The sequence below is a fragment of the Papilio machaon genome, chromosome 15 (assembly GCF_912999745.1).
Source record: "Papilio machaon chromosome 15, ilPapMach1.1, whole genome shotgun sequence".
Lineage (NCBI taxonomy): Eukaryota > Metazoa > Arthropoda > Insecta > Lepidoptera > Papilionidae > Papilio > Papilio machaon.
In genome coordinates, this window is record NC_060000.1 from 4,005,638 (window position 1) to 4,021,029 (window position 15,392).

Consider the following 15,392-nt stretch of genomic DNA (forward strand, 5'->3'; position numbering starts at 1 on the left):
TAAACTAGCGTTAATTAATTCAATATAAAAAGTTCATAAACTACCAAACCAATTGCGAAAATCTTTTACCAACAGAAAGCTCTCCAAAGATCAATTAAGAGGTCTTTTATTTTTATTTTTTATATATACCAGATGACAAACTAGCTAGTGTCCAACTGAAGTTGAAGCGACAGCTATCCATAGATATCCGCAATGATATATGAGATATGCGCAAGTTGCATTGCCTACCTTTAATCGATGGAAAACGCACAGAAAGATAAAGTTTCCCCTTGCATCCCCTCCTCCGTCAAAATCCACTTCCCTTTCCCATCCCTTCCTTATAAGAAAAGGGTGGGAAGATATAGAGGACTAAAATTTGGCCTCCTGCACGCATACTCATCATACGAAATATGGAATTACTTCCTACTAAAATATAGGCCTTGTTACAATCAGAAGGTATTTATAACGAGCCAATAATAAATACAGTCAAAACCGTTTATGGCGACATCGTTTAGAACAACATACCGGTTAAATTGACCAAAATCAAAGGTCCTGGCTGAATGTTATATGACCGCTTTATCGAAAACATTGGTTTTTACGACATTGTTTACTACGACATACCGCATTAAGCGACCACATTTGGTTAATGTTTTCGGAGAATTATATCTGTAGAACGACCGGCTCAGCTGTATTGTAAACAATTTGAATAGGTAACAGTATCCACATCTGGCACAGTATAATAGTCAATGGCTATTATCGTAAAAGTAAACAAAGTTTAGGGTCTTTTGTAATTCTTAGAAACAAAGCACATGCATGCCGTAGCCTCAAGGCCCGCTTCGTCATATCTCTTAAGTCCAGTGTTACCAACCCTACTGTTTTAACAGTAGATTTACTTTTTTCATATTGATTTCAATGTTTTCTGTTTCATTCCTATTTTCTACTGTTTTTCAACTAGCGTTCAGCGTCACCTATTACACTGCTATGCAAAAATTTTTAATAATCGCTACGTAATAAAACGCAATGACACTAGTTGCATACAAAAATGATGGAAAAATGATATTGTTCTTTTATATTATACGTTTGTATTGAAGTAAACAAAATGCGGTTTAATTTCATACATATCTTTCCTATTAATACCTGTCACCGGTTGTTACAACTATCGGTTTTTACGACTCAATATAAGTAGTCCCCTCGATGTCGTTATAACAGATTTTGACTGTACTCTATTTGTGTATGAAACATCGATGTCGTTTCCATCCAATAAATTTTTCTTTGTTTCATCAAATGGTGTGTACTTAATAAGTAAAGGGCCAGTCGTTTTTTACACGATGGCCTTGCAAGGTAAAGCTAGTTTGAGACCAACTACTAAACCAAGTTAACACAGGTAATGTTTTTCGAAGGTATATTTTGTGTACCCGTTTACACTGCCTTAACATTTGTTCAAAAACATTTTATTTTATCAAGGGTCTTTAAGCGTAGGAAGACATTTTTTGTTGTCTATTAGTTGAAATATCAAGTTATAGGCCTCCCTTAGTGTTCAACCAATAACTGTAAGCGATAGTTAGTACTAAAGTTTACAATAATATATCATCCCGATTTTCCGGTAAATGTACGATCGTCCCCGAATATTGTTCCAATTAATGAGACTTGGCAACTTAATAAAGGAAAGCCTTCAAGTTAGAACATCCTTGAAACTTAACATCCAATACAAACTTGAATGTTTGTTCAATTTCATATTGTAGTCACGATTGAAGGTAAATTACCATAACGATTTTATCTGATTTGTTTAGGAAATTAATTCCTTGAAATTGAAATTTATTTAAAAAAATAGTCGTCGTTGCGTTATGAATAATTTTTCGCTTTATCCTTTTTCATTTCTAATTGCCTGAAATGTTCAAGAAAATTTTCATTTCTTTCGGTAGTCATTGTTTTTTTGGTTTGGAAAACTAAGTCATTCTATGTCAGGTCAAATGAGGTCGTGATATGCATTGTTGTATTTATTTATCGATTGCTTCGTAGCAGGGAGCGACTGTGGCCTCGATTATTGAATAATACATGTACGGTGTGAGTGCCGAGCAAATCTCATTTCCCTCTCTAAAAGGTTTCACTACAGAGAATGAGCAATTTAATTCCGTCACTAAAATTACCATGTTTGTTCGTAAACTTCTCCTGAGTTTACAAAACACTTATACAATAAGATATTATTACTTCCCTTGTTCTTTGAATTAAAAAAAAATATCACCACGGAAATTGTACATGTGTTTAGAATAAAAAGTAGCCTATGTATTCCAGATTAAAAATGTGTGAAAAACAAAAACAAATTTATCCCCTTAAACAAAGCGACGAAATATATCACTGCTTTCTAATTGAATTCGTTCGATATGCAATTTTCCAAATCTTTACGGTTTTCCTAGGATAAATTACAAAATAAAAATAATATATTAATCCCGTACCCACTGTTAACACGTCCGCGTGTGTTCATAATTAAAAGAAACAGGAAGGTTTATTTAAAATAATAATTCTACGGATAATGCTATTAAATAAGTTCAGCGTTGAAAGGGTACATATGAATTTATTAATTGTTGAAAATGTACTTCGACGTAGGAAAATGAGAGTAAACCCAACTTTACCCCAATTCAGAAATCGAAAAGTCTGTTTTACTGATGTACTCACTCCTACGAGTATGTCTGCCAGAATACTGTCCACTATATATTCTTTATTTTTAAACATCGAAGAAAAATTACTAAAGCATTTGATTTTAAATATTAAAAAATGTCTAAATACCCCACTTACAGCAGTTCCTACGGCAAAAGCTTTCGAATTAATTTCCTGCGCGTAATGACGCTCCCACTCCAGCTCATATTATATACAACTATAAAATAGTGTAAAGAAAAATATAAGTATTATAGGTATAAGAATAGGAACTCTTACAATAACAATTGGTCAAAAAATTTTTACTAATATTGTTTTCAGCCGTGGTACGCGATAAAATTTAATAAAAGTTTATTATCTAGTTAATTTATTGGTAGTTTGAAGAATAGGACAATTTATGCTCATAAAATTGTAAAAATATTTTCCACAATTTTTTTATTTTCCTTTTCATTTGAATTTGAAATGCCTTATAACGAATGTATTTAAAATTCAAATGAAAATAAATATACGGGAGAGCTCGTTTACAAAAAAATAAATTTGTTTCATGAAAAAGTCGGCAGTTTTCCGCTCGGCTAAACCCGAGCCTCATTATACGAGTTTCCAAACGATAAACCCAAAATTATACCAAATAGGAGAAATATTTTTTTCTAAAGTAAAACTTACTATTTTATTTTAATTTAAAAAAACATAACTCATACCCCAGCGTTTTTAATTTACCTTAATTGTTATAATTTAAAGTTTTAGATAAATATTTTTAGTAAACATTTGTCAGTAATTTGCTTTTATCATTGCATTTATGTACATTTCTAATCGCACAATATCTAAATACAATATGTAAAGGCATTCTGTCGTTTTTTAACGATATCAAAATCCCGAAAAGATTTTAAAGTAATAGCTTAAAACTTATTATCCTTGTATCATAATTATAAACCAAAGTAATTTTCTTCCTAACGGTCCGTAAAACAGACATAAACATAAATTAACAGTTCCAGTGGTTCGCGGCGTCGTCTGCCTTTTAAATCAATTTCCTGAATTAAAAGTGCCTCAACGGCCATGTTATAAAATTTAAGTGCCGCATGCGACGGTATAAATATAGGAATATTTGTTAAAAGCTTTCTCTTTATTAAAATCTACAACGCAAATTTATGCAAATAACCGCTACAAATTTATTTAAATTTAATTATATTTATACTCTAGAGCTATACTCTAGAATCATACAAAATGGGATAATTTTGTTTTATAATTTTGATAAATCTGAAGTACCTTTGTAAGTCGTTTTAAGTTTTAAATTTAAGTCGATAGAGGCCATATAAGTCCTTACATCTAGCAGTAGTCTAGTCTAAAACCCTGAAGTAATAAATAAAACTTTTTTTATTTTATTTGTTACGTAAAAGTATATGGATTGAACAGAATATATACTTTGCCCCATTTAGAAATGAATAACAAACGTGGAGGACGTTTTTACGATGGTTTTATATAGCAAAAGATGACAAACAGCCCTATTAAAATCATATTGCCTCGTCCTTCGTTTTGTTATAATGATACAAACATAGAACTATATTTGTTGGATGTAACAAACTTATTTTATTGTTATAAACAACTAGCTTTTACCCGCGACTCCGTCCGCGCGGAATAAAAAAATAGAAAACGGGGTAAAAATTATCCTATGTCCGTTTCCTAGTTCTAAGCAACCTGCCCACCAATTTTCAGTCAAATCGATTCAGCCGTTCTTGAGTTATAAATAATGTAACTAACACGACTTTCTTTTATATATATAAGATAATATATCGATTCCAACTTCACTTATAGTATTGAGAAATCATTGTTTATCCGATTTATCTAAGTACAAGTTAATTATTGTTACCTTTCATTGATTGTACGTTTATATAAATAACAATAACTAAAAATGACAAAGACAGCTATGCAAAATGTCTGAAATAATAAAGACAATCGTAATGTTAGCACGAGCTACAAAAGTTATATACCAATATTGAATGTTATCGTAAACTGAAATTACAGGATTAAGTAAAGGTCCTTGTTGTATTAAAGTTGGCTTGCTTGGGTCGAGATGAGACGGACAAGGCTTTGATATAGCCCACGCTCACTGCCGCTTGTTCTGTAAATTGACTCTTCAACTTTACCATTAATATAATACGTGACTTAAAAGTGAAATATGAAAATTTACTTATTCGATGTCATAAAATCGATTAAAATTGTCGAAGATTGCAATGAGGAGGTCGTGTTCTATTACTTTTATCACGTTTTAATAATAAGACACATAAAAGTATGTATGGATGGACCTTAATGTTGTAAGCAGATAAAGAAATAAAATTGGTGTGCAAATCCAAGTGAAAATCGTTTGGACAATCATATGGACAAGGGATTTTATATTTAATTATTATACAACTTTTCACACCTGCCAATGAAAATGTCTCTCATGATTTTGCCCTAATGTCGTAACGAGAATCATGGCATTAAAAAGTTTTTTTTTTAAGAACAACGTCTTACGTCATTTTTAGATTTTACACTACAAAACAAATTAAAGGGTCAAACGTACACGTAAAACAGCTGTTCTAAGTGTTTAAGTTACTGCAAAAGTAACCGTAACATAAATAACTTGTGAAGAAAAACTTCAACATTGAACATCAGGCACCGTGAAGGATTAAAGGAAAAGAAAAATTCATTTCTCAATAAGAATGAATTTTCCAAAGAAAAATTCTCTGCAGGAATTCGTATAATTCTAAATTTCATAAAAATATTTCCCATAACTCTCATTACATTAAACAAATCAGTAACTTAAATATATATTGTAATAATTAAAAACTCAAGACTAATTAAACCTTGATCTGGTTTGCCTATTAAAATACCAAAATAACCCTACTAGCAATATCCATGAACCCGCATAAAGTACTACGTAAAATCTTAAATTATATATTTTTTTTGTTTACATCTTGGCGAACGACATATGTCTTTTAGGTCTGTAGAAGTTAGTTTAAATTTCAATCAGTAGTTAATATTCATTACGTAACAAAATTTACAGAGCACGAGTTATTGTTTCCCATTAATCAGCAGCGAACGATTCGTCTCACTGTGATGGTTACACAAGTTACCAACAGCAGTATCTATAAATCGACAAAATTCACTACATATTTAACGTTTATTATTGTAAACTTCTTAAAATTTAAATTATTTATAATCTTTCTTTTTACAAGTATTTGTTTCTGACTTTACTCGCTTGAATTTTACGATTATAAACACAGAGATATTTAATAATAGCTGTCACCCGCGACTCCGTCCGCACGGAATTAAAAAAAACGTGAAAATGTAGCCTATGTGTTCTTCCAGACTATGTTCTACATCTATGCCAAATTTCATCGAGATCCATTGAGTCGTTCCGGAGATACCTTCAAACAAACACCCTTCCTTCCATCCATCTATCTATCCGTCTAAACATTCGCGTTTATAATATTAGTAAGATTATAATTCCACAAATGCGCAAACTTTGAAAACGTAAATATATAATTCTAAATAAACTAAAGTGAGAAGTCGGATACTCTTGTTTATTGTATGTCCTCTCCTGTGTTGTACTCTGTGGTATATTGATGTAACTTCGAACAAATGGGAATTAATCTTTCCTTAAAACGTCTGATAACCAAATAAATTCAGTATAGCCGTATTGCTACGTAAACTCAATTTATTATTTACTGCCATAATCAATATGGAGGGCACATTTTATCGGCCACGCTACAAGGCCATAGATAATTAATAACATTATGTACGTTGTCCCTACGAGGGTCGTAACTAGGGGTAGTCTATGATACATAAAATTATATTATTAAGAAATTTTGTGGTTAACATTTTCATTTATACATAGCACATCAAGTATTATTATATCTTATACATAAAATGTAAGTTCTGTTTCACACATAAAACTTTCTAACGAATTTTTAACATTCTTTTTGCATACATCATCTTATTCTTACTTAATATTATAAATACGATTGTTTGGATGGATGTTTCTTACGGAGGAACGGTATGGTAAATGATTTTTTTAATTCTGTGCGGACAAAGTCACGGACAATAGCTAGTACTATTATATCAGAGATTAGTCCGTATTTTACGACATAAATTCTTTTCCTCACTCATCTCGTCTTCATAAAAAAATTTATTCCGGATTTATTTCGAACATTTTACGATAAAAAAAGATGAGTCAGCAATCATAACATGCACCTGATCCATTCGTTTTGCAACTTAGCAATTTTTACTTTATTACATAAATTACGTACGAATAAAATATTTTTAAACGAAGAATTAATTTAAAGTTATTAAAATTGACTTTACATTAATGTTGACGGAAAACAATTTCATATTTCCAGATTGCAACAACAATGTCATTTATCAAACGTTATTTCCACTGAAAGCGTCGCTCAGGGTTCACAAAAAATCCAATTTACCGCTCAAAGGTTTCCGACAGAATTTTGTAATTAAAACTGTACGTTGACTTTCTTTGTAACAAAATACTGTTTGAGAACATTTTAAATATAATTATCAATAAATAAAATTCAATGCAGTTATACTATAAAGAAGAGATCTATCTAAGTAATTTTTTTTTTAAAATGGCGAAAAATATATTACTCTCGTATCCTTTCATCTTGCTACTAAACTAGTTGTTAAAACTTTGTGATGTCGCTCATTTCAAACGGTTAATTCTAATAATCTTCCTTATTAATCCTCCAAACGTTCCCTAAATATTACAGAAAATTTATTTAGAAAAAATTTACCGTCATATAGTACAAAGCAATACAATCTATATATATAAAAGAAAGTTGTGTTAGTTACACCATTTATAACTCAAGAACGGCTGAATCGATTTGACTGAAAAATGGTGTGCAGGTAGCTTAGAACCAGGAATAGGACATAGGATAATTTTTACCCCGTTTTCTATTTTTTTTTTTATTCCGCGCGGACGGAGTCGCGGGTAAAAGCTAGTTTATAATATTTACAAAAACATTTACAGTTTGTTCTCTTGTCACGTACTTCTTTAAGGTCTAGAATGTTCTTTTACAAAACGAGAAGTCTGTTGATAATTTCGGGCCTCTCGCCTTTTGTGTGTCGTTTCCAACAGTCACTCAACCTTAATAAACCTTTACCGCTGACATTTAGCTTATAAACTTTCGCATGCCATAGAAAAAAGGGACTTCTTTTGTAGAAAGATAGGTACCTACCGCATATGATTATTTTACAGTTTATACAAAAAATAATTTCTATTAGAATTCTAATCTAACAGATTTTTTTGTCTATACAGCACTTGTGTTTTTTATTATTCATATGTTATTAAAATTACATGAAACTATTTTCTGAATTCTAAGATTCTTGGACCTATTATTTCCAATATTTGAGATAACGATACGGAGATCCGAAGATCGTTAATTAACAGAAGATAGTACAACGGAAGCTCTCTGTTCGCTCTTAAAGCCCATTTAAATTTTACGTTTCATAAAAATCTACAGTCTCATTATTTATGTTCTTTAAGATAACCTTAAAAGTAAGGTTGCGAATAAACAATTTTCATCACGTTCAAAGTCTTTAACTATCTTCAAAGATTTCAGAGGGATTGGCTCCTTTGAGCACGTAACCCGCGCTAGAGTGCCCTCCATCACTAAGATAACATTTTACGTTCAAACTTTTATACGATAAGTTTAAGAAATTACTTAAATTTTCAAAGGTTTAATTAAGTCATGGTTTTACGATCTACAAGAATTTTATAATAATTTAACGTTACATGAAGAGAATTATAAAGTTTTAAATAAAAAAAAAAGATGATAGACTATGTTTATGTGCATAAATTTTCAAACGAAGGAAGAAAACTTTGTTACAGAAAAGAAAATTTGATTCGATTTGATGCCTATGATGTTTTCTCCTTCCTCAACTCACGTAATAAGGTTCTACGTGAATTGAGTTAGTTTTTTGTCGTCTGAACTTTTGCCAGCGTTCCTTTTACGCTATTTACAGGTTTTACGATTACGATTGGCTTCTTAAACAGAGAAAGCTACTTACATTCTTTATTACATTTGTAAATAACATTATTGGAGTTTGAGTGTAGTATACCCTAAATTCTTTTAAATTTCACAGTTTTATGAATAAAACCTCATTAATACTGGCGTATGTATTATGCGTAAATAATTAGAAATGTGAATGCATAAGAAATATATTATAAACTCAAAATCTATTTAAACTAAGCAGTACTAAGTAGTAATCTAAGTAACATTTTTGAGTTACGACATATAATATAATCTAAGTAACATTTTTGTATAGCCATATGTAATAAGGTTTTGGAAGTCTTAAATAAAATGGAAAAAAATGTCTATACCATAAGAAAAACTTATTTAAAGTGACAATCGTTTTTCTCTCTAGGGACTCTAAAATAAAATTTACTGAAATGTTTACTTCCATTATTTAAAGACTTCGCAGGTCTACGTGCTAACTCATGTGTTCTCCTGGCTCAAAAGTAGCTCAATAACGATGCGGTGACGCGTTTTGTCTTTGTTCCAAAACCTCAGCTCCATATTCAGGATGAAGGAGCGACGGACGGCATACTAATGTAAGTATTGAACGTATGTTTCATTTGCTTGCCAGTCAGTATAATTCAGATTAATAAAGTACCCAAACGTATTAATATTTTAGTATTTTTGTCCTTGCAAATACTTTTCAAGATACGAGAATTATTACTAGTGTGTAAATAGCCTTATAAATATGAGTATAAGGAAATTATTGTGCTGTTTTATTTGCAATCGTTGTCCTGATTCCAGGGACACTTCTTCTAATGTATCACGTGAGTTGTTTTTACTCTATACAAATTATCACTGATTTTTCTACACTCAATTTAGTTCCATACGCATAATAATATAAACAATTTCAGAATATAAAAAATAGATATGGAAAATACAGACTAAATACGAGATTGTCTTTTGTATTTCTTTCCAAAGTTTTCAAGTAGTAACGGGTGAAATAACTAATAGTACTTCAGTAAAAACTCGAGAACTTTGAGCACTTTTATATAAAACCGAGCGTTTGAATAGGATAATTGAGTTTTTTCATTTGTTCGACAAAAGGTAACTTTAAAAATACGAACGAATAAAGCGGACTTCTAGTGTGTATCAACAGCACTAGAATTTAAAAAGAGTTTTAAGCGTCTTTTTCATTGTCCTGTATAATAACTTTTACATAACACCGTAAAAATTGTGCACATCGTCAGTTTATAATCTCACTAATCATATAGTAAACTGATATTATAACCAGACGTTGATTGACAATTGGTTTTTTGTTTAATTATCTATTTTCCATCATAGGATAACATAAGTACCGTAGTACTAATAATACCTTTACCTTTAAATTTTTGCTATATAAAAATAACTTAACAATGAGACAGTTAATGAGACAAAACATATGTTATCAAAGTTGTAAACATACATTATGACATAATTCAGTTATACAGATGGATGGAAAATAATTAATATCGATTCCATCGACAGGAGAGTCAACCGCAACGGGAACGAGACTGATTGCCTGATTGCTAGTGTCATAGTGATGTTGTTGATTGCTTATTAATAATTAACGTCGTAAATCGAGTTTCAACATAAATATAATTCCCTAAAAATCAATTAATTAATCATCTTGAATAATTTTCTAGCTAATAAAGAAACAAAGAAGCCAGTTGTGGGATAGATAGCAGTTCTGAATAACATGTTTTTTAGTTTATGATACATAATGAAATGAATTACGCGAACCATGCTGACGATTTTTTTTTCAATCAAAATTATAATAAAATTAAATTTCTTATTTAATGTTAATTGATTTTCAGATGAGGCAAAAAACAATAAAAACTACTTGAAATCAGGGAACGGTCTCATAGATTGGATACGTTTGGGTAACTCGGGGGTTGATCTGACCGGGGTCGGCGGCCGTGTGAGGATGATACACCCTTCTGAACTCAAGCAACATAACACTAAAAGTAACCGCTGTTTAGAAAAATATTTTTTTATTAAAAATTAATAATTATAAATTTGAATTATGATTTTTCATCAGATGACGCGTGGCTGGCGATTCGGGGACGCGTTTATAATATCACGCAATATCTTCCTTTCCATCCTGGAGGTAAGTTACCAAGTAGTACAAATAAAACAGTAATTACCAATTTTCTAAGTTTTCATTAGAGCTAAAGTTTAAAATAAAGGAGCGTCATACAAACTGGAGATAAAATGTACACCAGAATTACCTATTTTATTCGCAGGAGCAGAGGAATTAATGCGCGGAGCTGGCAGAGATGCGACGGAACTATTTGATAAAATTCATCCATGGATCAATTATGACTCTCTCCTCGTCAAATGTTTAGTTGGAACACTCCGCGTCGAAACTCAAGATATATTTTTCGACGCGAATGATTCTTTTCCTGAATCAGATCTACTGCTACCATCGTCAATAACACAAGACAGAATCGTCATCAGAAATCAATTGACAAATTACACGACTCCGCCAAGAAAGAAAAGACTTTTACCCGAAGACGATTTTCTAGACGCGTTAAATACAAGTTTAGAACTTGAGGAATTATCTTTACCTGGGTACCTCGGAACTTTGAAAATATTTAAACGAGAAATGCCTCCAGAAGACGTTCCGCCCGCTCTATTCTATGATTGGGAGCAAACTCCTAAACATTTAACTATCGCAGTGTATACTGGACCTTATAGTAATCCGGGCGCGTATTCGCGTATTGCTGAAGGTAATTTGCTCATCGAAGTTACGATCAATGGTTGGTTGCAAACCATTAAGGTATTGTTAGAAGAAACTGTGCAAGAGCATTTACGAACGAAAGTGTGTTATCATAGCGGGAAAATAGAGGTATGTTAACAAAAAATCTTACAAATCTCAAATAGAACTATTTACATGTCTTAAAATATTGTATGTAATATATACTATATTTTATTTTATTAGAATAAATGAAATAAACATTTCTCACATCTCTAGATAACAGCTTATAAAGCTGAGAGTAAAATTTGGAAAAGTTGCGGCGAAATAACAGTAGGTTCACCGAATAAAATAACATCACATAAAATACTCGAATACAAAGTTATTTGTAAAAAAGTACTGACTCACGATAGCTGGATGTTAGCGATGGCTCCACGCACTGGATCCATTGTTCTACCTCTCGGACATCACGTAAAAGTGCACCAAACTATAGCTGGTGAGTAACAATAATTAACACATTTACATAAACACTAATGGTCACAAAAGAACTTTTTACATGGACATAAGATGCGACACGTTTTTGCAGAAATAGTTGCTTGTATGCAACTGGTCAGTGAGTTTATATTTAAAGTAAATCTTCACGAATCTTTGATTATATCTAAAAGTTACAAAACTACCCTTTTTTTCTTTTGTAAATGTTGAATTATTATGAAGGTACATGAAAGTAATTTTTATATATAAGAAGTAATTTACAACAAGTATACAAACTCATTTGATCTATATGATTGATGATACAGAATTCTGCGGGAGGCTGCGTAATTCCTCGAGGGATGGGATGAAACTCATAGACAGTGACGGATCAACTGTGTGATTAATCTCACCTGCAATCACTTTATTATTCTACCTACAAATTACTAGTTAGGTGTTCGTCTCTGGAATTATTTGAATGAAAAATATTGTACATTTTTGTAAATCTAAAGGAATATAATTTTTTAACGTTACCTCTGTTAAATATGAGGTTACCGTAACACTCCACTGTAGCATTTTGTTGTCTCTGTTTTTTTCAAAGTAAACGACAGAGATGTCACTATGTTTTTATCCAAGTGCTTCGACAGTTGAAACTCAAGAACTGAAAACAAGTTGCTTTACGTAGAAAATGTATACACTTCTCTTATTTGCCAGGTTCCGAGTACGTGAGATCTTATACTCCAGTAAACAACTACTGGGATGAAGAAATTGTAAACAATGCTGACATACGTCTCGCAGTAAAGCGGTATGACAACGGCATTCTCTCTCCAATGCTCACTTCACTGAATCTCGGCGAATTTGTCAAAGCTGCAGGACCATATGGCACATTTCAACTACATAGAGTAAGATTAACATGTTGTTATTCAGTAAAAAAATTTGTTGAAAGTGAAGAACACTCGTTTTAAAGGTCAACTGAATTTTTATTACTACAAATACAAGCAAGTAAACTTTTTGAACAAAGAACGAAAAGATAATTAGCCTCGTTAGACGAAACTTTTTTAAACAATTGATTTACCACTATAAACGGTTTTTACAGTTGAAATCAACTAGGATAATGTATCTTCTGGCTGCTGGGACAGGTATTACTCCAATGCTCGGTCTCATTACATTTATGCTGACGAGATCTAATCCCAAATGGTATGTAGCGTTATTATTGTCTAAAATATCAAAATTCTTAAAATCAGTTACCGCAATTTTGCTGTTTTATATCTTTGCCTTTGTATTTCGCACGTTAATCAAGAATGCAATGTTTTTCAGTGATCATATTCATCTCTTGTACTTCAATAAGACAGAAAAAGACATCATGTTTCATGATAAAATGATAGCGTTGGCAAATGAAGATAAAAGGTAAAATTTATTTTGCACTTACTGTTCGTTTCCACTGTCTAAACGATCTCTTTACGAAACATCACTCTTAAAAACAGAGAAAGATGGTTTTCTAGTTTTATCGCCAGTGGAAATCCTCACTTTTAAGCAAGTTCAATATATTTGACGTTTTGCAACCTACTCTCCTATATATTGATTGTTTTTATTGTGTGGTATTTTAGATTCAATGTAATTCACATACTTTCGAATGCGGGCGAGACGTGGAAAGGTCGTAAGGGTCGTATCAGCGCTAAACTTCTGCCAGAAATATTCGGCGAACATAAAATTGATTACGACGAAGACACGAGTTTTGCTTGTGTCTGTGGACCAAAGGAATTTACCTTTATCTCGCTGAACATCCTCAAAGGTCTTGGAGTGGAAGAGAGCTTCATACACGTATTTATAGGTTAGCAGATTAGTGTTAGTATGCGTTTTAACCCGGCTGACAAAGAAGTTTGTTTTTTAGCCTACGTAAGTTCGTTTTATGTATGTGGGTTTGTATTTATGTAAAATCTATTGTGACTGCCTAGAGCAGTGATTCTCAACCACTGTGCCGCGGCACTTTTGTGTGCCGCCAAATTTTGCAAATATATAATAATGTTAATATTATTAAATTATATCATTTAAAAAGAAAAATATTTTTACCATGAATATATATTTCAATCAATGGGAGAAAAATAGTTGAAAATAAAAACAATTAGTGTCTAGAAATGTCATATAGATACAATTAATTTTATACAGTTGATAAACTATTTATGCAGTGTGTTGTCGTAAGTAAATAATTTTTATCTTTTTCTTTGTGTGCCGCCAAATTTTTAAATCGTTAAATATGTGCCGCAACAAAAAAAGGTTGAGAATCACTGGCCTAGAGGCTAAACAACATAGTGAAAAGAACGAGTTCAAATCTCACTCACCCCATCTTTTTTCATTTCTAAATCTTTTTTCTATGTTTTCGAGTACATCCTAAAATAAGAAAGTTTTATAATATTCAAGTTTATTTAGTTTCCATTTAAAAAAATCTTTTATTTAAAACGCAGACAATAGATGGCGCTATTTCATCTTTTGAGCCATAGTCATTCGGGTTTGTTTTGTAAAATTAAATTTAGGTTATTTATTTACAGTTCATGTAGCGTGCTCTTCAGTAATAAAATTATTTTTATTTTCCTTATTTTTTTTATTACGCATCATTATTTTTGAACTGTATTTTAACAATTAGGAAAATAAAACAAGAAATATAAAGGAACATAATTATAATACAACAAAATCTTTTTTCATTTGAAACATTCCCATCCGACGTAAATGCTTGTACAGTCAACGTCCAAACAGCACCTTTGGTGTTCACTACGCGTACATTAAATCTAAATATAAAGGAAAAACAAGTTTCGTAAAACTAATCGACTTATGCGAAAGAGAACATAAAATGGAGCGATACGACAACAATAACATGATACTCGATGCCGATGACGTCACAGCAGGTTGCTTGTAGTTTAAAGTGTCATGTTGTGTTACTCACGTTTTATGTAACATCTTACTAAGAGTGAATTTTATTTAGTGTTACAAAATGATTTAACTAATTTATTTATAAATCTTTTTGTAACATTTAAAAATATTATATTAAATAATATTTTAAATATATATTCCAGAATAATTTTATTTATTTACCACACCTTTATTAAGCTTTTTAATTTGTAAGCACTTCGAATATACTTCACTCTGAGTAAGTACCTAACTTATCCAATACCGATCATAACTTAAGTTCTGCATAACAAAGATATTGTTAATATTAAAACACAGCTCGACAGCGAGATGAAGTTAAATCATCCCACAAATAAAAAAAAATATAACGAAATAAAATGACAGTTAACTAACATTAACTTTTACACCCAAACATAAATTTAATATACATATTGTATATTTACAGTATTAAATGCGTTCTATTAAACGCTTTATTCTATAACTAATTTATTAAATATGTCATTATAAATTAACAAACTTAGAAATCGAGCAAACTTGTGAGGGCGCCACTGTGGAAAATACAGTCATCTGATTGGCTGAAACTAAAGCAATCGCATTAACTTCATTACAATTGTAATTTTCACAACTTTAAAGACAATTTGGTTATAATG

At 31.3% G+C, this 15,392-nt stretch overlaps 1 protein-coding gene across 1 annotated transcript; it reads left to right on the forward strand.

The window, feature by feature from the left end:
- Window positions 1–9,293: 9,293 nt before the first annotated feature.
- Window positions 9,294–13,690, forward strand: LOC106712137 (cytochrome b5 reductase 4). The gene is made up of 9 exons (XM_045681317.1): window positions 9,294–9,463; window positions 10,493–10,642; window positions 10,717–10,785; window positions 10,922–11,526; window positions 11,653–11,869; window positions 12,556–12,743; window positions 12,938–13,038; window positions 13,159–13,248; window positions 13,449–13,690. The coding sequence occupies exons 1-9, from the start codon at window positions 9,385–9,387 to the stop codon at window positions 13,675–13,677; spliced, it is 1,728 nt and encodes a 575-aa protein (XP_045537273.1). The 5' UTR covers window positions 9,294–9,384; the 3' UTR covers window positions 13,678–13,690.
- The last annotated feature ends 1,702 nt before the right edge of the window (window positions 13,691–15,392 follow it).

Coding starts and splice junctions, on each gene's coding strand:
- LOC106712137 (XM_045681317.1), top strand. CDS start 9,385: ATGAGTATAAGGAAATTATTGTGCTGTTTTATTTGCAATCGTTGTCCT. Junction 11,527..11,652: donor ATCATAGCGGGAAAATAGAG/GTATGTTAACAA, acceptor TCACATCTCTAG/ATAACAGCTTATAAAGCTGA. Junction 12,744..12,937: donor GCACATTTCAACTACATAGA/GTAAGATTAACA, acceptor CGGTTTTTACAG/TTGAAATCAACTAGGATAAT.